This window comes from Lissotriton helveticus, chromosome 4_1 (genome assembly GCF_964261635.1).
Source record: "Lissotriton helveticus chromosome 4_1, aLisHel1.1, whole genome shotgun sequence".
Classification (NCBI taxonomy): domain Eukaryota; kingdom Metazoa; phylum Chordata; class Amphibia; order Caudata; family Salamandridae; genus Lissotriton; species Lissotriton helveticus.
This window is the reverse complement of record NC_136063.1, coordinates 14489976-14510178: the sequence shown is the minus strand read 5'-3', so window position 1 is coordinate 14510178 and position 20203 is coordinate 14489976. Positions and strand designations below refer to the sequence as shown.

The 20203-nt window shown below is 46.3% G+C and overlaps 1 protein-coding gene across 1 annotated transcript; it reads right to left on the bottom strand.

Moving 5' to 3' along the window:
• Positions 1–222: 222 nt before the first annotated feature.
• Positions 223–17061, bottom strand: LOC144827819 (vomeronasal type-2 receptor 26-like). Its single transcript, XM_078685986.1, has 4 exons — positions 16935–17061; positions 12189–12208; positions 8125–8248; positions 223–1124 (listed from the first exon to the last, which is right to left on the bottom strand). Exons 1-4 carry the CDS (start codon positions 17059–17061, stop codon positions 223–225), a joined length of 1173 nt encoding a protein of 390 aa, XP_078542112.1.
• Between the last annotated feature and the right edge of the window lie 3142 nt (positions 17062–20203).

Sequence of the window (20203 nt, the reverse complement as noted above, 5' to 3'; positions counted from 1 at the left end):
TCACTTCTGGGTTAAAACCTCTGGGGCAGGTTTCACAGGGGTGGGCTGACATTCTACTTACTGTTCTTAAGTTTACACAACAAAACATCCTAATGATCATGGGTTCTAGGGTGAAATCCCACCCACCACTGTGTACACACATTTTACTCCTACTGCTCCATACATCAAATTTGTCAGTTTAATACCGAAATACAAGTTCAACACCATTCTTCCCTTCTATTGCTAACCTGTTTTTCCCACCAGATGTTGCCTGGTGTTACTCTCAGGCCTCACTAGAATGATATAGCACTTTGGAAAGAAGATACACCCGAGCAGTCCAGCGCTGGAGCAAAGGATGGCAAACACCTCCACGGCCACCATGTACTTCCCCCGTGTGCTCAGGTACGCCGGGATGAACGAGATCCACACACTGACAAACACCAGCATACTGAAGGTGATCAGCTTGGCCTCATTGAAGCTTCCGGGGAGATTCCTTGAGAGAAAGGCCACTATAAAGCTGATTGTGGCCAGGAGGCCCATGTATCCCAGCACGCAGTAGAAGAAGATGGCGTCCCCTTCGTTACACTCAAAGATGATCTTCTCCTTGTAAGACTTCATGTTTAGTTCGGGAAATGGAGGCGACTTCACTAGCCAAGCAGTGCAGATTACAGTCTGGACCAAGGAACAGAAGAACACGATACACATTGGGGTCTTTGACCCCAGCCACTTCCTTGCAGAGCTGCATGGATTAGTTGCCTTGAAGGCAAGAACAACAAGAACAGTCTTAGCTAGAACACAGGAGACACTGATGGAAAAAATGACCCCAAAGATGGTTTGTCGCAGCATGCAGGTGAGCGTCCTGGGACTGCCGATAAAGAGGAAAGTACAGAGGAAGCACAATAGGAGCGAGAGGAGGAGCAGGTAACTGAGGACTCGGTTGTTGGCTTTCACAACAGGAGTCTGTCTGTACTTGATAAACATTCCCAAGACAGAAGCAGTGAAGAAGGACAGGAGGATGGCAGAGGAGGTGAGAGTGTGTCCCAGGGTTTCATTGTAACTTAGATACTCAGTCACCTTCTGCATGCATTGATCACGCCCGCTGTTGGCCCACTGACTGTCAGGGCATCTGAAACAGCTGATGGAGTCTGAAAAAAGTGTAAAGTAAGACAAAGTTCTTAATATGCTGTGGTATTGCAGTTATCCAAATGAGAATAAAACAAGAGGAAGGAGAAAGCATGCCTTCTCAAACATTGAAAAGATAATCTTCGACTTTAGTCACTATGGGGTCCGATTCACAGAATTAACTTAAGATAAAATCCTAAACTTACTACTTTTGGTATTCACAGAAGGCATTTAGTAGTAGTAAAGTTAGGATTTGGTCTTAAGTTTGACTTACGTTTGACTTAAGTTTGACTTAAGTTTGACTTAAGACAGACTTAATACAAACTTAAGACAGCCTTAAGACAGACTTAAGACAGACGTAGGACAACATTCTAACTTTACTACTATTAAATGCCTTCTGTGAATACTAAAAGTAGTACGTTTAGGATTTTGTTCTAAGTTAGTTCTGTGAATCGGGTCCTACTTTCCATGGACCCCTGGGGATTCAGCACACCTACTCAGGGGCCCTCAACTGTTAAATATTAATAGCAGGTTAACACGGTATAAATACATTAACATGATACATGAAATTAAATGAACATTTTCAACATTCTGCAAATGTGAAGAAATTTTATTGGGAGCTATAAATTAGGTCGGTATCCTCAAGTGTAGCGAACAGTTCGAGGGACAATTGATGACCTCAAACTAATGCACAAGAATGCACCAACAAAAACAGGGCATGGATTAAAAGCAAAGAAGGAAAAACAGCAAGCTAAAGCCTCCCCTATCGCTTTGTCTTGTTAAATCATGGAAATTGCATAGGTGGGGTCTCTGGTGTCCAGTATATATATCTTCGGGTCCCTAGTAGTCAAAAGCTGCTGTTCTAGATGTTCCAGTAACCTGTGGTCAGATGTTCTGTGGCTATTCACAACCAATTCCTATTCTCTACCTGTATCCCTCAATGTGAAGGTCCCTCAGCTCGAGTGGAAATCTCCAGGTACAAGAGCCTTGGGCTTTTGAGCATCTGTCAGAGCTGTGTAGAGTCAGTGTGATGGTGTAATTCATGTTCTCCATCAGAAACTCTGCCTGAAACTGGCATTTGGAGTAGTTCAAGGATTTGTATTATTTTCTAGTGCAATGCATGGTGGCATGATCCTGTGAGGGCCACATACTCCCTTGTTAAATATTCAACACCCTCCTTTGTAAAGAAACCCTTGCTAACAATCCCCACTTCAACAACCAGGAACAGTTTATAGATTTATGTCTATGGCCCAAGAAAAACAAAGATCCTCCTGTTTCTAAGGCCTTGGATGAGAGATGCACTTGAGATAGAACATTCCTAGTTTAATGAAAAATGCATATGCATTCACAACATTCTACAATTTAAAGTAAATTATTTTTGAAAGATTACATTGGCATGGATAATGTCTAAAATGGACTCAGTTATGGAACAACTGTGCTTTGCCTTTGTATACAATTCCATGCAATAACAAAAGATATAAGCTAGGACCCCTGCCCTTTAACAGAGAATGTATACATCTAACATACCATGGGGATGAACATTCAAGCACAGATTGCTATAAAGGGCTAATACACCTGAATCTAAACTACATTAAACATTTCCTTGCATCAGGGTGTTTACCCCAAATAACATGGTGGACCTTTATTCCAGAATGCATCCCATTAAGGGGTTCTCCATAGCGATACATCAAGTCTGCAGTTGGTACAGTCTGGAATACACAGTTTCCTACTTTTTTACACAATTTGGAAAATATGTTAATAATTAAATGATCTCTCCATATTTAAGGTCTTAAAAGTACAAAATAAGCTGTGGTTTAGAAGTTAACCATGTTTTTCTTGCCCATCCCCTCATAAATCAGAAATGGAAACCCTGAGAGTGCACAAGGCAGGACAAATTACAAAGTAATACTGAAGACAGAAGTCCAAACCAACAAGAGTTAACACACACAGTTGAAGACCTTTGCACCCCAAATGCCCCTTTTACACTGAGCTCCAGGCCCCACTTTGGAATTCTACATCACGGTCAGTCGCACAGGAGCACCAAAGGACAACACTGGGATGGCTGTGCCAATAAATTCTTTAAAAGAAGACAGAGTGTCAGTAAGACATTGAAAAGCATCTGAACTGATTTCTCTTTAGCATCTCTTTTCTTGACCCAAGACAGTCCCCTTGAGAGACCAAGCTTAACTATCTGTAGGATTCAAGGTCAGTAAGACATCTTGAGTAGGCCTGGGTGGTGCACTCCGCCCGCTCGTGGAGTTTGCAGAGTTTTCCGTCTCAGAGCCTGGATGGTTCTTTAAGGGAACACCAGGCAGGGAGCCTAGGCTGTCCTGATAGGCCGCCCATTGAGGGGGATCCCCTAGTGTCTGGTGAGCTGAGAGTGTCTGTAAGCAGGACTCCATCAGTTCTGGTGTCTGGCAGTGCCACTCCTAAGTGGAGGGTGCAGAAGTCCAGATTGAGGGGTGAGAGGGGGAAAGAGTCCCCAGTGGAAGAACCAGTGGGTCAGGGGCCAGCCAGAAAGGCTGAGTCACTGGTGAGTGACCATGGTGACACCACTTCTTTACTAGGGGATCTTCACGCGCTGTCAGATGGACAGGCGTCAGTAGATCTGCGCCAGGGAGACTATCACATGACACATGAGTTATGTGTGACCCTTGGGGGGGGGCTTATGTGCTCCCGAAGAAGTCCTGGTACACCGGGCAAGTGTTCAACTGCAGGGGTTGGTCCATGAGTTGGGAAGCCAGGTTCAGGTGTTGTCTGACCTGGAGGAAGGGGCAACTATAATCAGTGTCCTAACCGATGTAGGTTCTAGGGGTACCACTCCAGTTGGGCGAGTGTTGTGCTCTGGAAGGGGGTGCAGAGGGAGGAAATCCTCGCCTCTGACCCAGGTGCAGCCCGAGAGTTTAGACACTAGGTTAGAGGGCCATGTTCAGGGTGTCCCTCCTGACCTGGAAGCCCAGTTGCTGGATAGAAACCCTGAACTGGCGGGCGAATTGTGCAGGACACCTGCTACAGGCACCCTGATAATTCTAGAAGGGGGTACCGCTCCAGGTGGAAGGGTACAGAGCCCCAAGGAGGAGGACCAGGTGTGGGAGAGCCCACCCCAGTCTCTTGTCCAGCCGCTGGGTACAGGCCCGGGGCTCGTGGGTCAGTGTCAGGATGTCCTACCAGACCTGACAGGAGGGAGAGTGGACAAAGGATGCCAAGCACCTGGGGCTACTGCCCCCTGCTCTCTGACCCCACAGAGGTTTGAGAGCCCTGAGAGGCATAAGGCCTGGTTCTCATCACTGACTACTGCCAGTGGCCACTGCGGCTTGCTGTCTGTCTGTTGGGACACACCTGTGAGCAAGCTAAGGGTAGCTGCTGCACAGATGGTTTCCACAGGTGAGGAAAAGGGTGCCCCATGGGTTAGCATGGTGGGCCCTGAGATTATGGATAGAGGAATTGAAATGGGTTCAGATTGGCGTAGAACTGGAATATGCCCCTGTTGTTGCGGGCCAAGGTCCATGTGCTGTCACCCAAAGCAGAGAAGCCCATCAGGGTAGTGATTGGTCTCCCCTGCATTTTGGCTGGAACGGGGTTGTGTTGGACTTTTTGCAGGGTCATCCCTGCACTAATTGCCTTCCTCCTGTATTTTGTCTGACCTGTTTTTGTTGGTTTTATGACTCTGGGAACTTTACCACTGCTGATCAGCGCTAAAGTGCTTATGCTCTCCCTATTGTAAATTAAAGTGATTCCATGATTGGCTGGTTTGGTTTACTTGTCAGACCCTATTACAGTGCACTGAGTGTGCCCAGGGCTTGTAAATCCAAATGCTGCTGGTAGGCTTGCAGCACTGGTTATGCCACCCACAGAAGCAGCCTGTAAAAGTGTTTCTCAGGTCTGTCATTGCAGTGCCTGCGTGCAGTCTGGTACTGCCATGCTGACTGGGCAAGTGCACAAACTTGCCAGTCCCTAAACCTTCCCTTTTCTTCATATCAGACACCCCTATGGTAGGCCCAAGGGAAGGGTGCATTGTAAGTATAAGGTAGGACAAACCCTGACGTTTGTGGCATATCCTAATAGTGAATTACAACCATTTTTGTTTTCCACTATTGCAAGGCTAACTGTTCCCCATAGGCCAGAATGGGCAGTTTGATTATTACATCTTATAATCCTAACTGACTCAGGGAACATGGTAGACATTCGAGTTTATTGTGCCTGAACTCAGAATGATAAAATACATCTTTTAGTGAAGTTGATTTTAAAATTCTGCGTTTGAAAATAAATACCACTTTTAGAAAGTAGGTATTTTCTTGCCTAACTTTCCAAGCCTGCCTCTGCTAGGTTGTGTATTCCTTGTCTGGGGTTTGAGTGACAGGGGCAGGGGGAATCCAGGAGACAGGGTGAGTCAGCACAGGGCTGAATAGAGAGATCTGCATGTAGATGGGTGGGATGAGTTGCACCTGGGACCTGAATAGGGCTATACCTGCCTTCCACAATGCTGGCTCCACCCCCTGTGGTGTGTCTGATGTCCCTGCCCTGCACTGTGAAAGGAAAGAAGGAGTCATGTAAACACGGTGCTCCAGAACTGATTTGGACTAGGCAAAGGTCTCTCTGCCTTCAGAGAACAAAGAGAAACTGTGTATAAAAAGGGGGACTCAGACCCCTGAATTTTAGATCACTTTTGGACAACAAGAAGGAACCTTTGCTGAGGAGTGGAACCAGAGAGACTGAGGAGAGACTATCCCTAAGTTTAAGTGCTGCTTGGGGGATTGGCCTGCAGTGGTTGCCTGACTGCCAAAGAAAGGAGAAAGGACATTTGCCTGTAGTTTCATCAACTTGTAAGGATCTCCAAAGGCTTGAGAAAAGAGCTTGCCTCCTGCTGAAGTCTCAAGGACAACAGACTTCACCCACCGGCTCCCCAAGAGTTATTTTGAAGTACCTGCAGTTGTGCGGGACTTTTTGAGGAACTGCTCATCGCAAGGAGCTGGAAACATTACTCACGAGCAAGAAGCGCGACGCCGAACTGCTGCTGCCGCTTCACAACGCGAGAGCACCTTGCAGCGCCGGAGAAGAGGATCGACGTTGCAGCAGACGGCGCCGCATCACTGGGAAGCGTGTCGCAGGGCCTGTCGCGGCCCCCAAGAACTGCAGAGTCATTGCATGGCTCACAAAGCGCCTCGCATCGCCAGGGAAGAGGATCAGCATCTCACAAGATGCCGCCTCATCATCAGGAAGCGTGTCGCAGGGCCTGTTGCGTCTCGCCCCATTGTTGAAGCACCGCGCATAGCAGGAGAAGAGGGTCGACGTTGCAGCAGACGCTGCCGCATCAGCGGGAAGCCTGTCGCAGGGCGTGTCGCAGTCCGCAACGTATCGTATCAAGAAGAAGACGACATCTTTATTTCTTTGCGTTAAATCGTCATTGCAACACAGCGTTGCTCGCCGCATCGCCACGGAAGTACAGTAAGAAATTGACGCATCACCTCCCCTCGCAGAGAAGAACCGACACATCGTCATCCCCTACGAAGCAGTAGGGAAGTGACGCATAACGGTTCTTGCTTGTAAGGAACCGACGCATCACCTTCCCTGCAACACCTCATTGGACTGCGTTATGCATTTTCAGGTACATTGACTCAAAGTGTCGCATTCTATATCCAAGAGAGAACTAAGCTAATTCTACCATTTTAAGTACAGTATTGTGGATATTTTTCATTTTGTGGTCTTGTGTTAAATCTATATAAAAGATACTTATTTTTTATATAAAACTTGTGTGGTGTCCATCTGTAGTATTGTCACTAAGTTACTGTATGTGTTCACAAATGCTTTGCACACTGCCTCTGAGATAAACCTGTCAGCTCGTGCCAAGCTACCAAGGGAGTGAGCAGGAGTTATTTTAGGAGTGTACCTCCTTACCCTGACTAGCCGCAAGGGTCCCTATTTGTCACAGATACCTACCTATGCCAACCAGAGACCCCCAATTCTAACACCCACTGCGCTTATGAGGCAATTTGTTCTCAATTTTTACTTGTATTCATCAATTTATCTTGCATATGTTGTTGAGTATGTGTGTGTTTTATTGCAGTAGGGTTGAAGGTGAATGGAAGGATGAGTCAGTGAACTAATGAATGGATGCATGAGTGCATTAGTGCAAAGATGAGTGACAGAGTGTGTGTATGGTGACTTATTGAGAGTCTACACCCATCAGCGACAGAAAAGGAACTTTTCTTCATAAGCCAGAACAATTGTCATTGCCGATGCTTGTTTCACCAAAGATGTAGGAACATACATCATGAGACACACACATGGCTTTACATGATGTTTCATTTTGTGATTTGCTGCAGAAGGTCATTGTGTTATCCTGTTATGGAAGCAGAGACGGCCACCTTTATCCAGTGAGTTCAGTAGTGGACGACAACCTCAGCTTCTGCCAGCAAAGCTGGATTCATCTTGGTACTGAGGATAATTCACTCAGGAGATCCATTTCAGTCAATTGAGGATATTGATTTTTTAAATTTTTAGTATCTGATTCGGGTCATTCATCCTGTACGCTTTCTCATGTTTGGCTTTGACAGTATAGGAATCACTGTAACTTTTATTTTGCTGAATATAATATTTGTCCTAGCTCAGTGTATATCAAATATCTGCTCCCCAGAATTGTATGTGTGTGTATGTGCTGGGTCTGTCGGCAGTCTGCTGGGAGTCCCACTGCTAGGGGGTCTCTTGCAGGTTTTGTCCTAAGCCCCCATATTAATCCCATTTATTCCATGAAACTTCCTGCTAGTCTTTTCCTTGAGAATCACTTCTCAAGTTCATTGTAACAGGAAGTGTGCTTCACACCTCCAACTGACAGATGCCTCATGGACTGCTGCTTGACTCAGCCCAGGCCTTACTGCAACCACCCGTAGGACCATGGAAGGGGTTCCAGGGCAGCAGCTGGATCCCTCACAGAACAACATATCTCCTTGTTACACCCCCGTGGCAGCATCTAATTCCTGAAATGGATGATTAGAAATCAAAGAAGTTGTCAAGCGCAACCCTGACCTGTGCCGTTGCTGACCTCTCCTTGTGAACAGGGAACACAGTCAAAGCAGCACGCGGGCTTCCCCTCTCTGGCAGCCTTTCTGAACCCGGGAGGGCAACTCTCACTGCAGACAGAGAATGGAACCTGTGGGAGGAGCAAACATAGACTATTAATGAAGGCAGAGCACAGAACCTGTAGGAGTAGCAAAAATAGACTATTAATGATCGACAAAGAGCGGAACCTGCAGGAGGAGCAATAAGAAACTATTAATGAAAGCAGAGCGCGGAACCTGTGGGAGGAACAAAAATAGACTATTAACGAAGGCAGAGCGCGGAACCTGTGGGAGGAACAAAAATAAACTATTAATGAAGGCAGAGCGCGGAACCTGTGGGAAGAGAACAAAGAGACTATTAATGAACGACAGAGTGTGGAACCTGCAGGAGGAGCAATAAGAAACTATTAATGAAAGCAGAGCGCGGAACCTGTGGGAGGAGCAAAGAGGAACTATTAATGAACTATAGAGTGCGTTACCCATGGGAGGGTCAAAAAGAAATTATTAATGAATGGCAGAGAACGGAACCTGCAGGAGAAGCTAAAAGAAACTATTAATGGAAGACGGCACACGGAACCTGTAGGAGGAGCAAAAAGCAATTATTAATGGAAGAAAATACAAAGAACAGGATAACGGTTGTGGCATTCAATTGTCTGCACTTTGGCATCTGATTCAAAACAACAATAAGCTCGCTCCCTGGGTCAACCGTTATAAAAAAACACTTATATACAAATTGCTTCACTGGATGGACAAGCACATAAACAACCATAAAGGCTCAATACTTTATATGTTATGAATTAATAGTTTTCGATAATTCAGTAAAATTGTAATAAATAAATCCAAGGTATTAATTGCAATAAAGTGCATAGAGTGCAATGAAAATAGCAAATGGGGTGGCATGAAAAATAAAAAAGCAAAATTGCTGAACACTTGAGAGCGTTAAAAAAGAAAGATTTGTCTTAGCCGTTATCAGCTCACAGATATGAAGGAGGAAGTGACCATCCATTTAGGTTTTTGGGGATAGACACAGTTGAAGAAAGGAATAGAGATGGAGAACTCCAGATACAGCTAACAGAATGTAAATGGATTCCACGCCTAAGTACGGTAGATTTTTGGTTTGAATGTTGGACAAGAGTTTCACTATTTTCTCTAAATTGTTATCTTAGCGGCCTTCTTGTAGTGGTCAAAGCTGGGGAATAAAAGATCGCACCCAAGGTGGGATGTGATTAAGGACTTTCCTAGCACATGTCCAGAAGACTGGTTTCTATTGGTCATATGGTATTTGCAAATGTGCATTTTTGTGAAACTTTAGGGAGGATTGGTGATGTCGAAGGTATTGCAGTGAACAATTTGTGACAAAAGCCCCAATTTTAGTAGACATGGGTTTGTATAGGATTTCGGCACTTTACCATCTAATACTGCAAGTAAGATGCATTGATTATGGTAATCATGTGGACATTAGTAATGTGTTTACTGACAGGATGGAACATTGCCAAATATAGGCTCTCTTTGTATTCTTATAAATTTAAACTATTTTCTTCACTTTTAATGAAATGAGAAAATAATGAAAAAAAATAGTATTTTGAGATCGATGGGAAATGTACCATCTGTACCATCTATTGAGACAGAGAAAGTATCTCGTAATGTGAGTTACATTGATTAGGACACTTTTTAAAATGGGCGCGATGCTTGTGTAGGTTAACGTATTTCCGCTATTTGAACTATGTGGTAATATGCTTGGGATCGAGGACTCTCTTACTCGTAGCTAGATGTTCTAATAATATGTATATCTGTAGCCCCACTCCAAGAGGAATATATATTTGAGGAAATAGCGTCTCTTTTAATGCGTCATCACATGTGGAGGTTAGAGGAAAAAACACGTTACAAGATGGCCGTGACGATTTGTGTAGTTGTGGAACCGTTCTAGTGCTTTTATGGAAAAAGGACGTAGGAAAATGTTATGTTAGTTTAGATATACTGAATAGAGGGGACCGATAATGTGCTTTTGGGAGTCATCCTTGATAGAAGGCTGTACACCGAGGTCAGTGTTAACAGCTTTTTACGTAGTCTTGGATTAGGATAGGTTAAGGCGACTACAGATTACAGCTTCAAAAGGAAAGAAAAGGAAAAAACCTTGGGCCATTTGTAGGTAGCTAAATACCGGTCGGTAACGGCCGAAAATTGGTAATTATCCCATTACTGACTGGTATTTAGCCTTTTCTAATGTAGGAGGCAGGTTTTATGGATTCTGTAATTTACCGATTCCTTATTTTAAGGAATCGGTAAAATACTGAATCCTGAAAAGCTATGTAGGAGGCACTCAAGTGAGTGCATGTTAGCTTTAAGGATTCGTTATTTACCACCAACTACAGGTTGGTGGTAAATACCAAATACCTTACATAAAGCATTTTTTTGCTTTTTTGTCAGTGCCATGTGGCAGACATACATGCCTTAGGGCATGTATGTGCGCCACATGTGCACACATGCACGATTCAGGGGTGCAACAGGGTGTCAATGTGACACCCTGCCACCCTTAAACATGCTCCCCCTATTACCAATTCGGTATTTACGGAATCGGTAATAATGAATGGCTTGGAATGAATGGGAAGGTGATTCCTTATTACCGAATCGTTATTACCGATTTGGTAATAACGAATATTACCGATTCGGTATTTTTTATCAAATTTTTTGCTACATATCAAATACTGATTCCTAAATACCGAATCGGTAAAATTCGGTATTTAGGAATCGGTATTTCATATTTACCTACATCGGGCCCCTTGTGTCTATACTCGGGCATGGCAAAAAAATAATGCACAGTTCAGATTTACAAAAACATACATAGGTAAGGTGACTGACAATATATGAAGCAACTAGTTCGGTTAGATTAATGAAAAGATTGATCAACAACGATTCTGCCAAATATTATTACTTTTACAGTTTTGATACACTACTGCACGGGTTACCTGGAGAATTCTTTATGTTAGAAGGGTAACTGGGGACTGGACACGTTCTGCATAATATATAATTTGCTTGGTAAGTTGTAATTACCATTTTTAGGGCTTTGCGAATAATGTCCTAGTGTGACGGTGCGCTACAGTCCGTGAATGTGAGTAACAGCGAAATGAAGTAGGACTATGGGGTGACAGGACTGAATAGGGAAACACAATTTTAATCAAAAGGAATATGATTAGAAGTGACTAAGATAGATCAGAGAAGTGTGAGTGTTGAAATATCTGTCCAGTTTGGGTTGTGTTTCGTTGTTCATGCATTGGAAAAGATAGAATCAAACCGTCTCCAACTATCTGTGAAACAGAGAGCCAGGATAGGGAACATTGACGTGTTGTGGCATTGCAAGCTGTTGTCATGGATTTAACACTGACCTGTTTGTGTTACAAGATTGCCATTCTTTTCTTCACATGTATAAGTGTTGAAACAGTTTACATCAGCATGTTAAATCATATATATATATATATAAAAGTGACAATGTGTTTTTATAATACATATGTGAATACTCATGATGGGAATTTATCACCCATGTTTTTTTCCTTTGGAAATGGATGTTCAATACTTATATTACAAATATCTCTGATGTTTGGGGTATGTATTTGTAATATGTACAAATATGTGTTATGCACAGTATTGTCTAGTCTTATAACTTGTGGTTTTAGGTTAATGTACTCATAGTGTTGGATATTTGTCTTTTATGTGTGTGTTTCTTTGGGCACGTACATAGTGTGGCTAGTGTAATTATGATGTTTTGGTTTTACAAAATGCACACACTATGTCTTATGTATAGGTGGCAATTTTCTGTTGGTATTATGTTTTCCTTTTGTGTGTGTATTTGTCTTAGTCACAGTGTTTTTTTTTCTTGATATATTTAAAAAAACTTAAAAGATCACAGTGGAGTTTTTTTCTTGATATATTTTAAAAAAATGTTTATGTATGTGTTTTTAAACAGCCCTGAAGAAGTCCTGAGAAAAATAGGCGAAATGCGTAGGCTGTATTGGATCTATATCTAGTTGTACATACTTTTGATGGAATATTTACAACTTAAGAATAAAGAAAAAAGAAAGAAAAGAATATGAAGAAGTTTCTCTGCTTTTTTGTTTACATGCCGCCCCATTTGCTAGATTTCTTCATTGTACTCTTCAATCAGATATGGACGTACCTCATTATATTATATCTTTAGAATGTTGGTGTTGTATCCTACTTCATCAATACGCGTTGCTTATTCATCACGCTGGAACAATCAGAACGGAGCCAGTGTTCAAAAAATGGTCTCTCTCACCCTTTTATAAAGTCCTAATCTTTGTTTATTGTGCCCTAGTGATCTGCCTATCTTATTTTGGCCCAGACATAACCCCTTAAATTAAACACAATTGTCAAACAATGTTGATTACCTTACTTCATGTTCTGTTAACCCACCCAAGCACCCCATTGAAATTGGGTAAAGTTCTTCACTATATTGATTGTTTCTGTGTTAATGTCACTCTACTTCCTCTATCCTTTGAAATACTGTATTTAAGAATAAATAGTAACACTTACAACAACAGATGTCCGTCCTTTAGACACAAAATTATTTCAAACAGAAGTTCTTCTCCTTCCAAGCTCCGTACACTTAGAATCCTGAGTACAATCACTCAAAGTATTAATCTGCCAAAATAAAGCTCATGATAATTCTGGTAATATGGTGACAAAGCTGATCTCTTAAATTAGTAATTCTCCAACTAAATTATTCTATCTCCCATTTTGAAATAAACCAAATGAATCACGTACAATTATCAAATCCTATGATTCCAAAACAAGATGTTTCGCTGCCCAAATTCTATGTATTATAATCCTGAGCACCAAGGCTCAATATTTATCTGTCAAGACAAATGCAAATTGGAAAATGGCATCGGAATCTAAGCACCCACTTTCATTACCTCACTTCTTCTGAACAAGATCGAATGATACCCCTCTATCAGCACCTTACCTTCAAATCTCAATCTATCTCCTGGCTCGAATTCCAGCCCTCTCTGTCAGCGGGTCCTGATAAATCTGCTGCGATTATCAGTCCGCGCTGCTATCTCTTTAAACATTCAGAAAAGCAATCGTCTTCCTGCCCTTCAAGCTTCAATTAACTCCACCGAGCGTCCCTCTCTGGTCCGCATTCGTAACAACCAATCTTGCACGCATCACAAATCTCCTATGTCATATCTTAAGAACAACCAATCAACAGGCTGAATTCCTTCTCAGCCTGTTCCCTCTCAGGTCAGCTGCTTGGTTTCTGGCAATAATCAGCGTCAGTAAACGGAAGCGCCAGCAAGAGCCAATCATCATCAGCTTTTTGCACAATCAACTCTTTGCCGATTTATATTCGGTATAAATTCTGCTTTGTAAACTGTTTCACAATCCCTAAATTGAATAACAAAAACCTGTACACCTAATGTCGCCATGTCCTATCAAATAGCTCTTGTCAAAAATATATAAAGATAACATGACTCAATTTACGGAGCTGCCTTCTCCCAATTACCTAACATACTTATTATCCAAAAAAATCATCTGTTCTCATTCGATATATACCGGTCATAATGACCATTGCCCAAACGCAGTGAGTATAAACCTTTTCACCAACGCTAAATGTATACCCCATATTTCAGTTCAAAAACAATATTTGAAATAAGTACTTAGTCCTACCATAACACTGTTGTGGAGCTAGAACATTTCCTAATACGCCCATCAACACAAGGGCCCTCTGCCCTCATTCCACTGTTAGTCGATCACATCCAATCAAAAATATCTAAGATATATCACTGTCTTACCGGAATGCGTATATAACAGTGCTGTTTGTCCCACACAATATATTTATTACTTGTGCAAACAATGATTTGCACCCAACTACCAATTGATGCACAACATAGCTATTGCCAATTATCTCTTCCGATGCCAATTCAAAATAAAACATCCCTCAAATCTTATTGAAGAGTATGAAGCATCCTGTAAGTTATATAACATCACATCAACTACCAAACCCAACCTTTACAAAATACTTTGTTATTTTAAAAGACCAGTCCCAAACTTATCTTGAACCTTCACAAATTGTGTTTAAAACCTTCACTGTTATTTACGGAAAGACTCTTTGTGTGTGGACGGGCTTTGTGGAGCCATCGACCCTTATCTGAGCCACGACCCTTATCTGAGGCAGCAACTCGCCGGACCCGCTGCGCGGGTCCCGCAGCGCACTGGGAGGCTTCTAAGCGGAGGGGCTGCTCTTACCAACAGCGAGCGTGACCTGATCGGGGCTGCGAGCAAAAGCAGGGACTCCACTGTCCAGGAGTCCCTGCGAGCCCAATCAGCAACACCTGGGCTGCTCTCCCTGATCGCCACGCCCCACCGCCGACGGAGGTAAAAGCGGACGTTTGGATCCGCTCCTTGGGACACTGTTATTTACGGAAAGACTCTTTGTGTGTGGACGGGCTTTGTGGAGCCATCGACCCTTATCTGAGCCAACGACCCTTATCTGAGGCAGCAACTCGCCGGACCCGCTGCGCGGGTCCCGCAGCGCACTGGACTCTGTGGGAGGCTTCTAAGCGGAGGGGCTGCTCTTACCAACAGGGAGCGTGACCTGATCGGGGCTGCGAGCAAAAGCAGGGACTCCACTGTCCAGGAGTCCCTGCGAGCCCAATCAGCAACACCTGGGCTGCTCTCCCTGATCGCCACGCCCCACCGCCTAACACTCCCCTATTAAGGGAAAGCATCATTCCCGCTGCGCGAGAGCGCGCGGGAGAAGCCCGGGACAAGGGCGGGACCGTCTGTGGCCATCAGTGGCCGAGGGTGGCTGGGCTGGGCCACCCCTCTGACTACCACTGTTTGTATGATTTAATTAAATTTTTTAGCACGGGTCCGCCGTCCTCATCATTTCGATCTATTTGTGCTAGTAAGCCATGATAAACTAATATTAACTGTTTTTAGTGCGTCTAACCTGGCTCTCACTTGTATTATTCTCTCATTGTTTTTTTTTTTTAATTATCCCATTTTAACCAAGGATGTCTAGTCCTGTTTTAAATTCTCTTCCTAATTGTGTAGGCGTATCCATACTTGGCCCACTCGATAAATACTTTGCTAGAGCCACTAAAGATATTGATAGGGAGATAGCCCTAGCAGAGAGGCGGGCCGAGCGCCGCCTCTCTATTGAGCTTCTTAAGAAACAGGTACCCCTCAATCCCGAGAAGGTTGCTATGAGCATATCAGCACATGACACCACGTACCCCGATACTGATGCGGAATTGTTTAATACAGAAAACATTCCATTAATTTTTCAAGATATCCCGCCACTACTAGAAGATTTGGAAGTAATCGTGAATAGTAACAGTAATGTGTCTACAGCTGTATCCAATAACCTCATAGATCTTAATACCCCTTTATCTTCAGACTCAGCCCCCCATCCTATTAGTAACATTTCACCTTCAGTCCCGAAGACCCAAATTGAGGCAGTCATGTTGCTGGATTCTCAACCTACTGCTAAAATTAGCAGAGCACGTGACAATCCGTCAAGTAAAGGGAATAGAAGAGCAGTACGCTCCCCAGTAAGGAAAAGAAGGAGGGAGGGAGGGCAAAAAAATGGGGCTGGAAGCCCATGGAAGGCCCCGCACGTAGCAGAATCTAAACAAATTCCACCAAATGTAGTGGGGAAGGAGGAAAAAACAGGGCAATCTACTTCAGATTGCAAATCTTTTTCTAACGAAGGACTTTTGGAGGCAGTTGAAAGTCTTTTAAAGGCTCTCATTCTTCCACTTACTGAGAGGCTTAAAAGGCTAGGCGACAAATTGGATCGACTTCTGTCGTAGTCTACTCCGTCAGAGAATTCCAATTTAACTATTCCAACTATCTCAACTGAAACCCGACCTATAACTAAACAACCTACTAATAACCAACGTAGGCAACATACATCTATTCTAAGACCTAATAATATGCCTGCTGATATTAATTCCAACAAATCGGTAGGCACATTAGATACCATAGTTACAAAGGTCACAAGTAGAGAAAAGACTCAATCAGCGGTACTAAAACCAGTCCACACCAGCAGTTTACCCCCCACTAAGACAAGTTATACGACCAGAGAAAAACTTAACTTCAAAAACATAGTAGACCTGCCCCCGGAGTCGTCCAATTTTGTTATTATCCTAACAGGCGTTCCTGGGGGGCGTGGCCACGGCGGAGAGCGGAATGGCCGCTCTTTGGTGAAGCTCCTCCAGGCGGGCTCCCGGCGGAGCGGAACACGGCATGAATCGTCCGCCTATCCTGTGGCAACTCACCTGCAGAGCGTCCTGATGGTGCCTGGAGTCTTTGGAGCCTTTGAACGCCGGCGGGAGCGACCTTGGCGGTGAGTGGGGCGAAGGGGATACGAGGCCTCCGGACCTCGGCGCCATCTTCCCCTTGGGACCGGTGCTCCGTGGGGACGCGGCTGGGGCCTCGCCCGCCGGGCCTTTGTTCCCTGCTGCGTCTGCGGAGCCTGCTGCCGAGCTTCCCTGCGTCCGAGCCCAGTCCCCGGTAGGGGCGCCCGCTTACTGTCGCGCTCCGGAGCCCTCGGCCTGTGGGCGCGCTGGGACCGGGGCCTCGATTGGCGGACTGGCGCGGAGACTCTCTGGGCGGCCGGCGGGAGTGCTTGGCGGGGGGCGGTGGGGCCCTGGGCTTTGAGCGGCCGTGATTGCCGGCGGCGCCCACCGGTGGCTCCCTGCGTTCCTGCCCCACTCGCGCCTGGCGGGACGGCTGTTCCCCCCCTTTCCTTCTGACCTCCTTCAGGAGAGGGTCGCTCCCTGCCCTGCAGGCCGCTGTGAGACACACGAGACGCTGCTGCTTCCTGGCCTTCGCTGTTCTCCTCCTGCCCACTGCACGTGGCTGCCAGGCGCAGCGGCGCCATCGCTGAGGACAGTGCCTCTATCGCCCTTGCCTGCCGCTCCATTCCACTGCGCTCTCCCCCGGGGCTCACTGGGACTTGTGCCTGCCGCCATCTTGTCACCGCTTGCCCTGTGTGTTGGCGCAGAAGCTGGTTACTGCTGACACCGCACCCCCCTTGCAGGCTTAAGGATGGTGAAGAAGGACTTGGCCCAACGGAAGCTCCCCTTTGAAAAGACCCCTCTTCTCCCCACAGACCCCCCGCCCGGACCGGCCTCTGGAGCCGCTGGCGCGGCGACGGCGGGGGACGCGACAGCGATGATGGCCGCCATGATGGGGGAGATGCGCGCTGGCTTCAAGGCACTGGACACTCGCTTTGACGCACTGGACCAGCGCCTTTCGGATATGAACACTGCGGTACAGGCCCATGACCGTCGGCTGAATTTAGCGGAGTCCAGAATATCGGACATTGAGGATGGGGCCGCGAAGTCCCTGAAACGGCTGGAGAGGGTCGAAACCATCCTAAAGAACGTGGCTATCAAGAATGAGGACCTAGAAGCGCGTAGCCGGCGCAATAACATTCGCATCTTGGGCGTTGCGGAGACGACTACGACTGGCCGGTTTGACACCTTTGTGGAACACCTGCTCATAGAGTTATTTGGAAGGGACACTTTCACTGCTGGCTTCGTCGTTGAGCAGGCCCACAGATCCCTGGGGCCCAGGCCCCGCACGGGTCTCCCACCCAGGCCCATAATTGCCCGCATCATGAACTTTCGCGACCGCGATGCCGCACTCCGCGCTGCACGCGAGGCGGGAGACGTGCAGTGGCAGGGCAGCAAGTTGTCTTTTTTCCCAGACCACACGCTCATGGTGCAGGAGGCCCGTCGCAAGTACACTAGCGTCAAGTCCGCTCTCCGTAACCTTGGTTTAAAATACGCAATGCTCTATCCGGCGAGATTGAAGGTGGAGGCAGACGGCCGATTCCGTATTTTCGACTCCCCGGCTGAGGCGCAGGACTTTTGTGCCGCCTACAAGAAACGACGGTCCTCGTCCCCCTCTGGCTCTGGCGGACATTCACCACCACGCACTGATACGCAGTCCAGCTCCGACCTTTTCGCCGATGCAGGCACTGGCTGACTCGTCAGGCTCTTCTCCTTGTTGTATGTTATCTGATGTGGACTTAATGGTTCTTTCTTTCAGGTTTGTTGCACGGCTATTGCCATAGTGTTTGCTTTGCCGGGAAGCCCGCGTGGCGAGGCGTTGCTACCCCCCATGGTGTACGCCTGTTTGTTCACCTTCTTTAAGGGTTTGATTTTTTTTTCTCTGCATGTGTTCTTGTTATTACTGTGGTTTTCGTATATGTCACCGTTTGCTCTTTTTTTCCTTTTGATTGGGGACTGCCTCTCTGGGGATGTCGGGAGGCTGGGTGGTGGGCGGGGGTTGGATTGTGTACTGTTTTTGTGTTTTTTTTTGGTTGTATCTTATTGCGAGAATCATTGGCCGGGCTTGCCGGATACACAGTTTTCTTTGATTGTGCATGTAATACTGCCATGGCCGGGTTAGGTCTTCGAGCTGGCCCCTCCATGCTAACGTTGATGACTTGGAATGTTCGTGGTCTGAATACCACGCGGAAACGCAGACAGGTTCTGAACTATGCTATGCGCCACAAGGTGGATGTGCTGTTCTTGCAGGAAACCCATCTGTTGCCATCGGATACTCACTCTCTAGCCAGGGGGTGGGGTGCACACAGAGTGTTCTCATGTTACAGTAGATACGCAAGGGGGGTGGCGATTCTAGTGCATAAGCGTGTCCCCTTTGTGTTGCTCGATAGCAAGTCTGACGATGAGGGCAGATATGTGCTTCTCTCCGGAGTGCTGTATGGGTACAAAATTGCCATGGTATGTGTCTACGGCCCTAATGTTTACTCCCCTTCTTTTTTTCAACACCTGCAACTACTGCTGCTTAGATCGGACATTGATTTATTGGTGATGGGGGGTGACTTCAACCTGTTGATGACCCCTGTCAGGGACAGCACCTCCCTTTCCCCGGATTGCAAGCCGCTTTCCCGCTCGGTGATGGCGGACATCTGCTCCCACTTTTCCCTCATAGATGTTGAGGCCAGGGCGCATCCGCACTCCCCTGCTTACACGCACCACTCGGGCTTCCATAACACCAGCTCCAGAATAGACTACTGGCTGCTCTCTCCGGGGGTGGCTGGGTGGCTGCGCACCCTCTCTACGCCCCCGCGCACTCTGTCCGATCATTCCCCGGTATTGCTGTCGCTGGCGGTCCCAAGATTGGGCGGGTATGAGAAGCAGTGGCGGTTCCCTGGCAAGGCCTTGCTTGACCCGACTTTTACGGAAGAAGTCCGCACTGCCATAGATGACTATTTTGACACTAACACGGGCTCGGTGGCCTCCTGGGCCACACTGTGGGAGGGTTTTAAGGCTACCATTCGGGGGGTCTGCATCGCCAAACACGTGGGGGCCCTTCGTGACACTCGCGCCACCCTAACCCGCATAGAAGCTGACCTCACTGCACTGGATAGGGAGCTCCTTGGGGGTCCCTCCCCAGACCGGGAGGCTAGGCGTTTAGAACTCCTGCTGGAATTTAGGGATGCTGCAGATAGGGAGCTCCGATTCTTAGGTAAACACTATACAGCGCGACAGTACGGGGAGGGGGAAAGGCCGGGCAGGTTGCTAGCGCAGTTACTCCGCCCGCCACACCAAGCGGCATACATAACTGATATACACGACGCTCAGGGTGCGCGACACTACTCCACTCCCGACATTTGCGATACCTTTCTGTCCTACTACACCCGTCTTTACACTTCGACACTTACTGATACCAACAGTGACCCGGGGCCCTATCTAAACGAAATAGCCATGGTCTATCTCGAAAAGCATATGCAAGATTTCCTGGCGGATCCAATCACCCCTGACTACATTATTGAAGCTATTGATTCGATGAAGAGCTCCTCTGCGCCGGGCCTGGATGGGTTCACTGCTGATTTTTATAAAGAGTACAAAGATGAACTGGTACCACGCCTCATGGAGGTCTATGCGGAGGCATTGGAGACGGGCGTCCTTCCCCCCACCCTCCGAGAGGCGGTCATAGTTCTGCTTCCCAAGTCGGGCCGTGATCCCTCTTTCTGTACCTCTTACCAC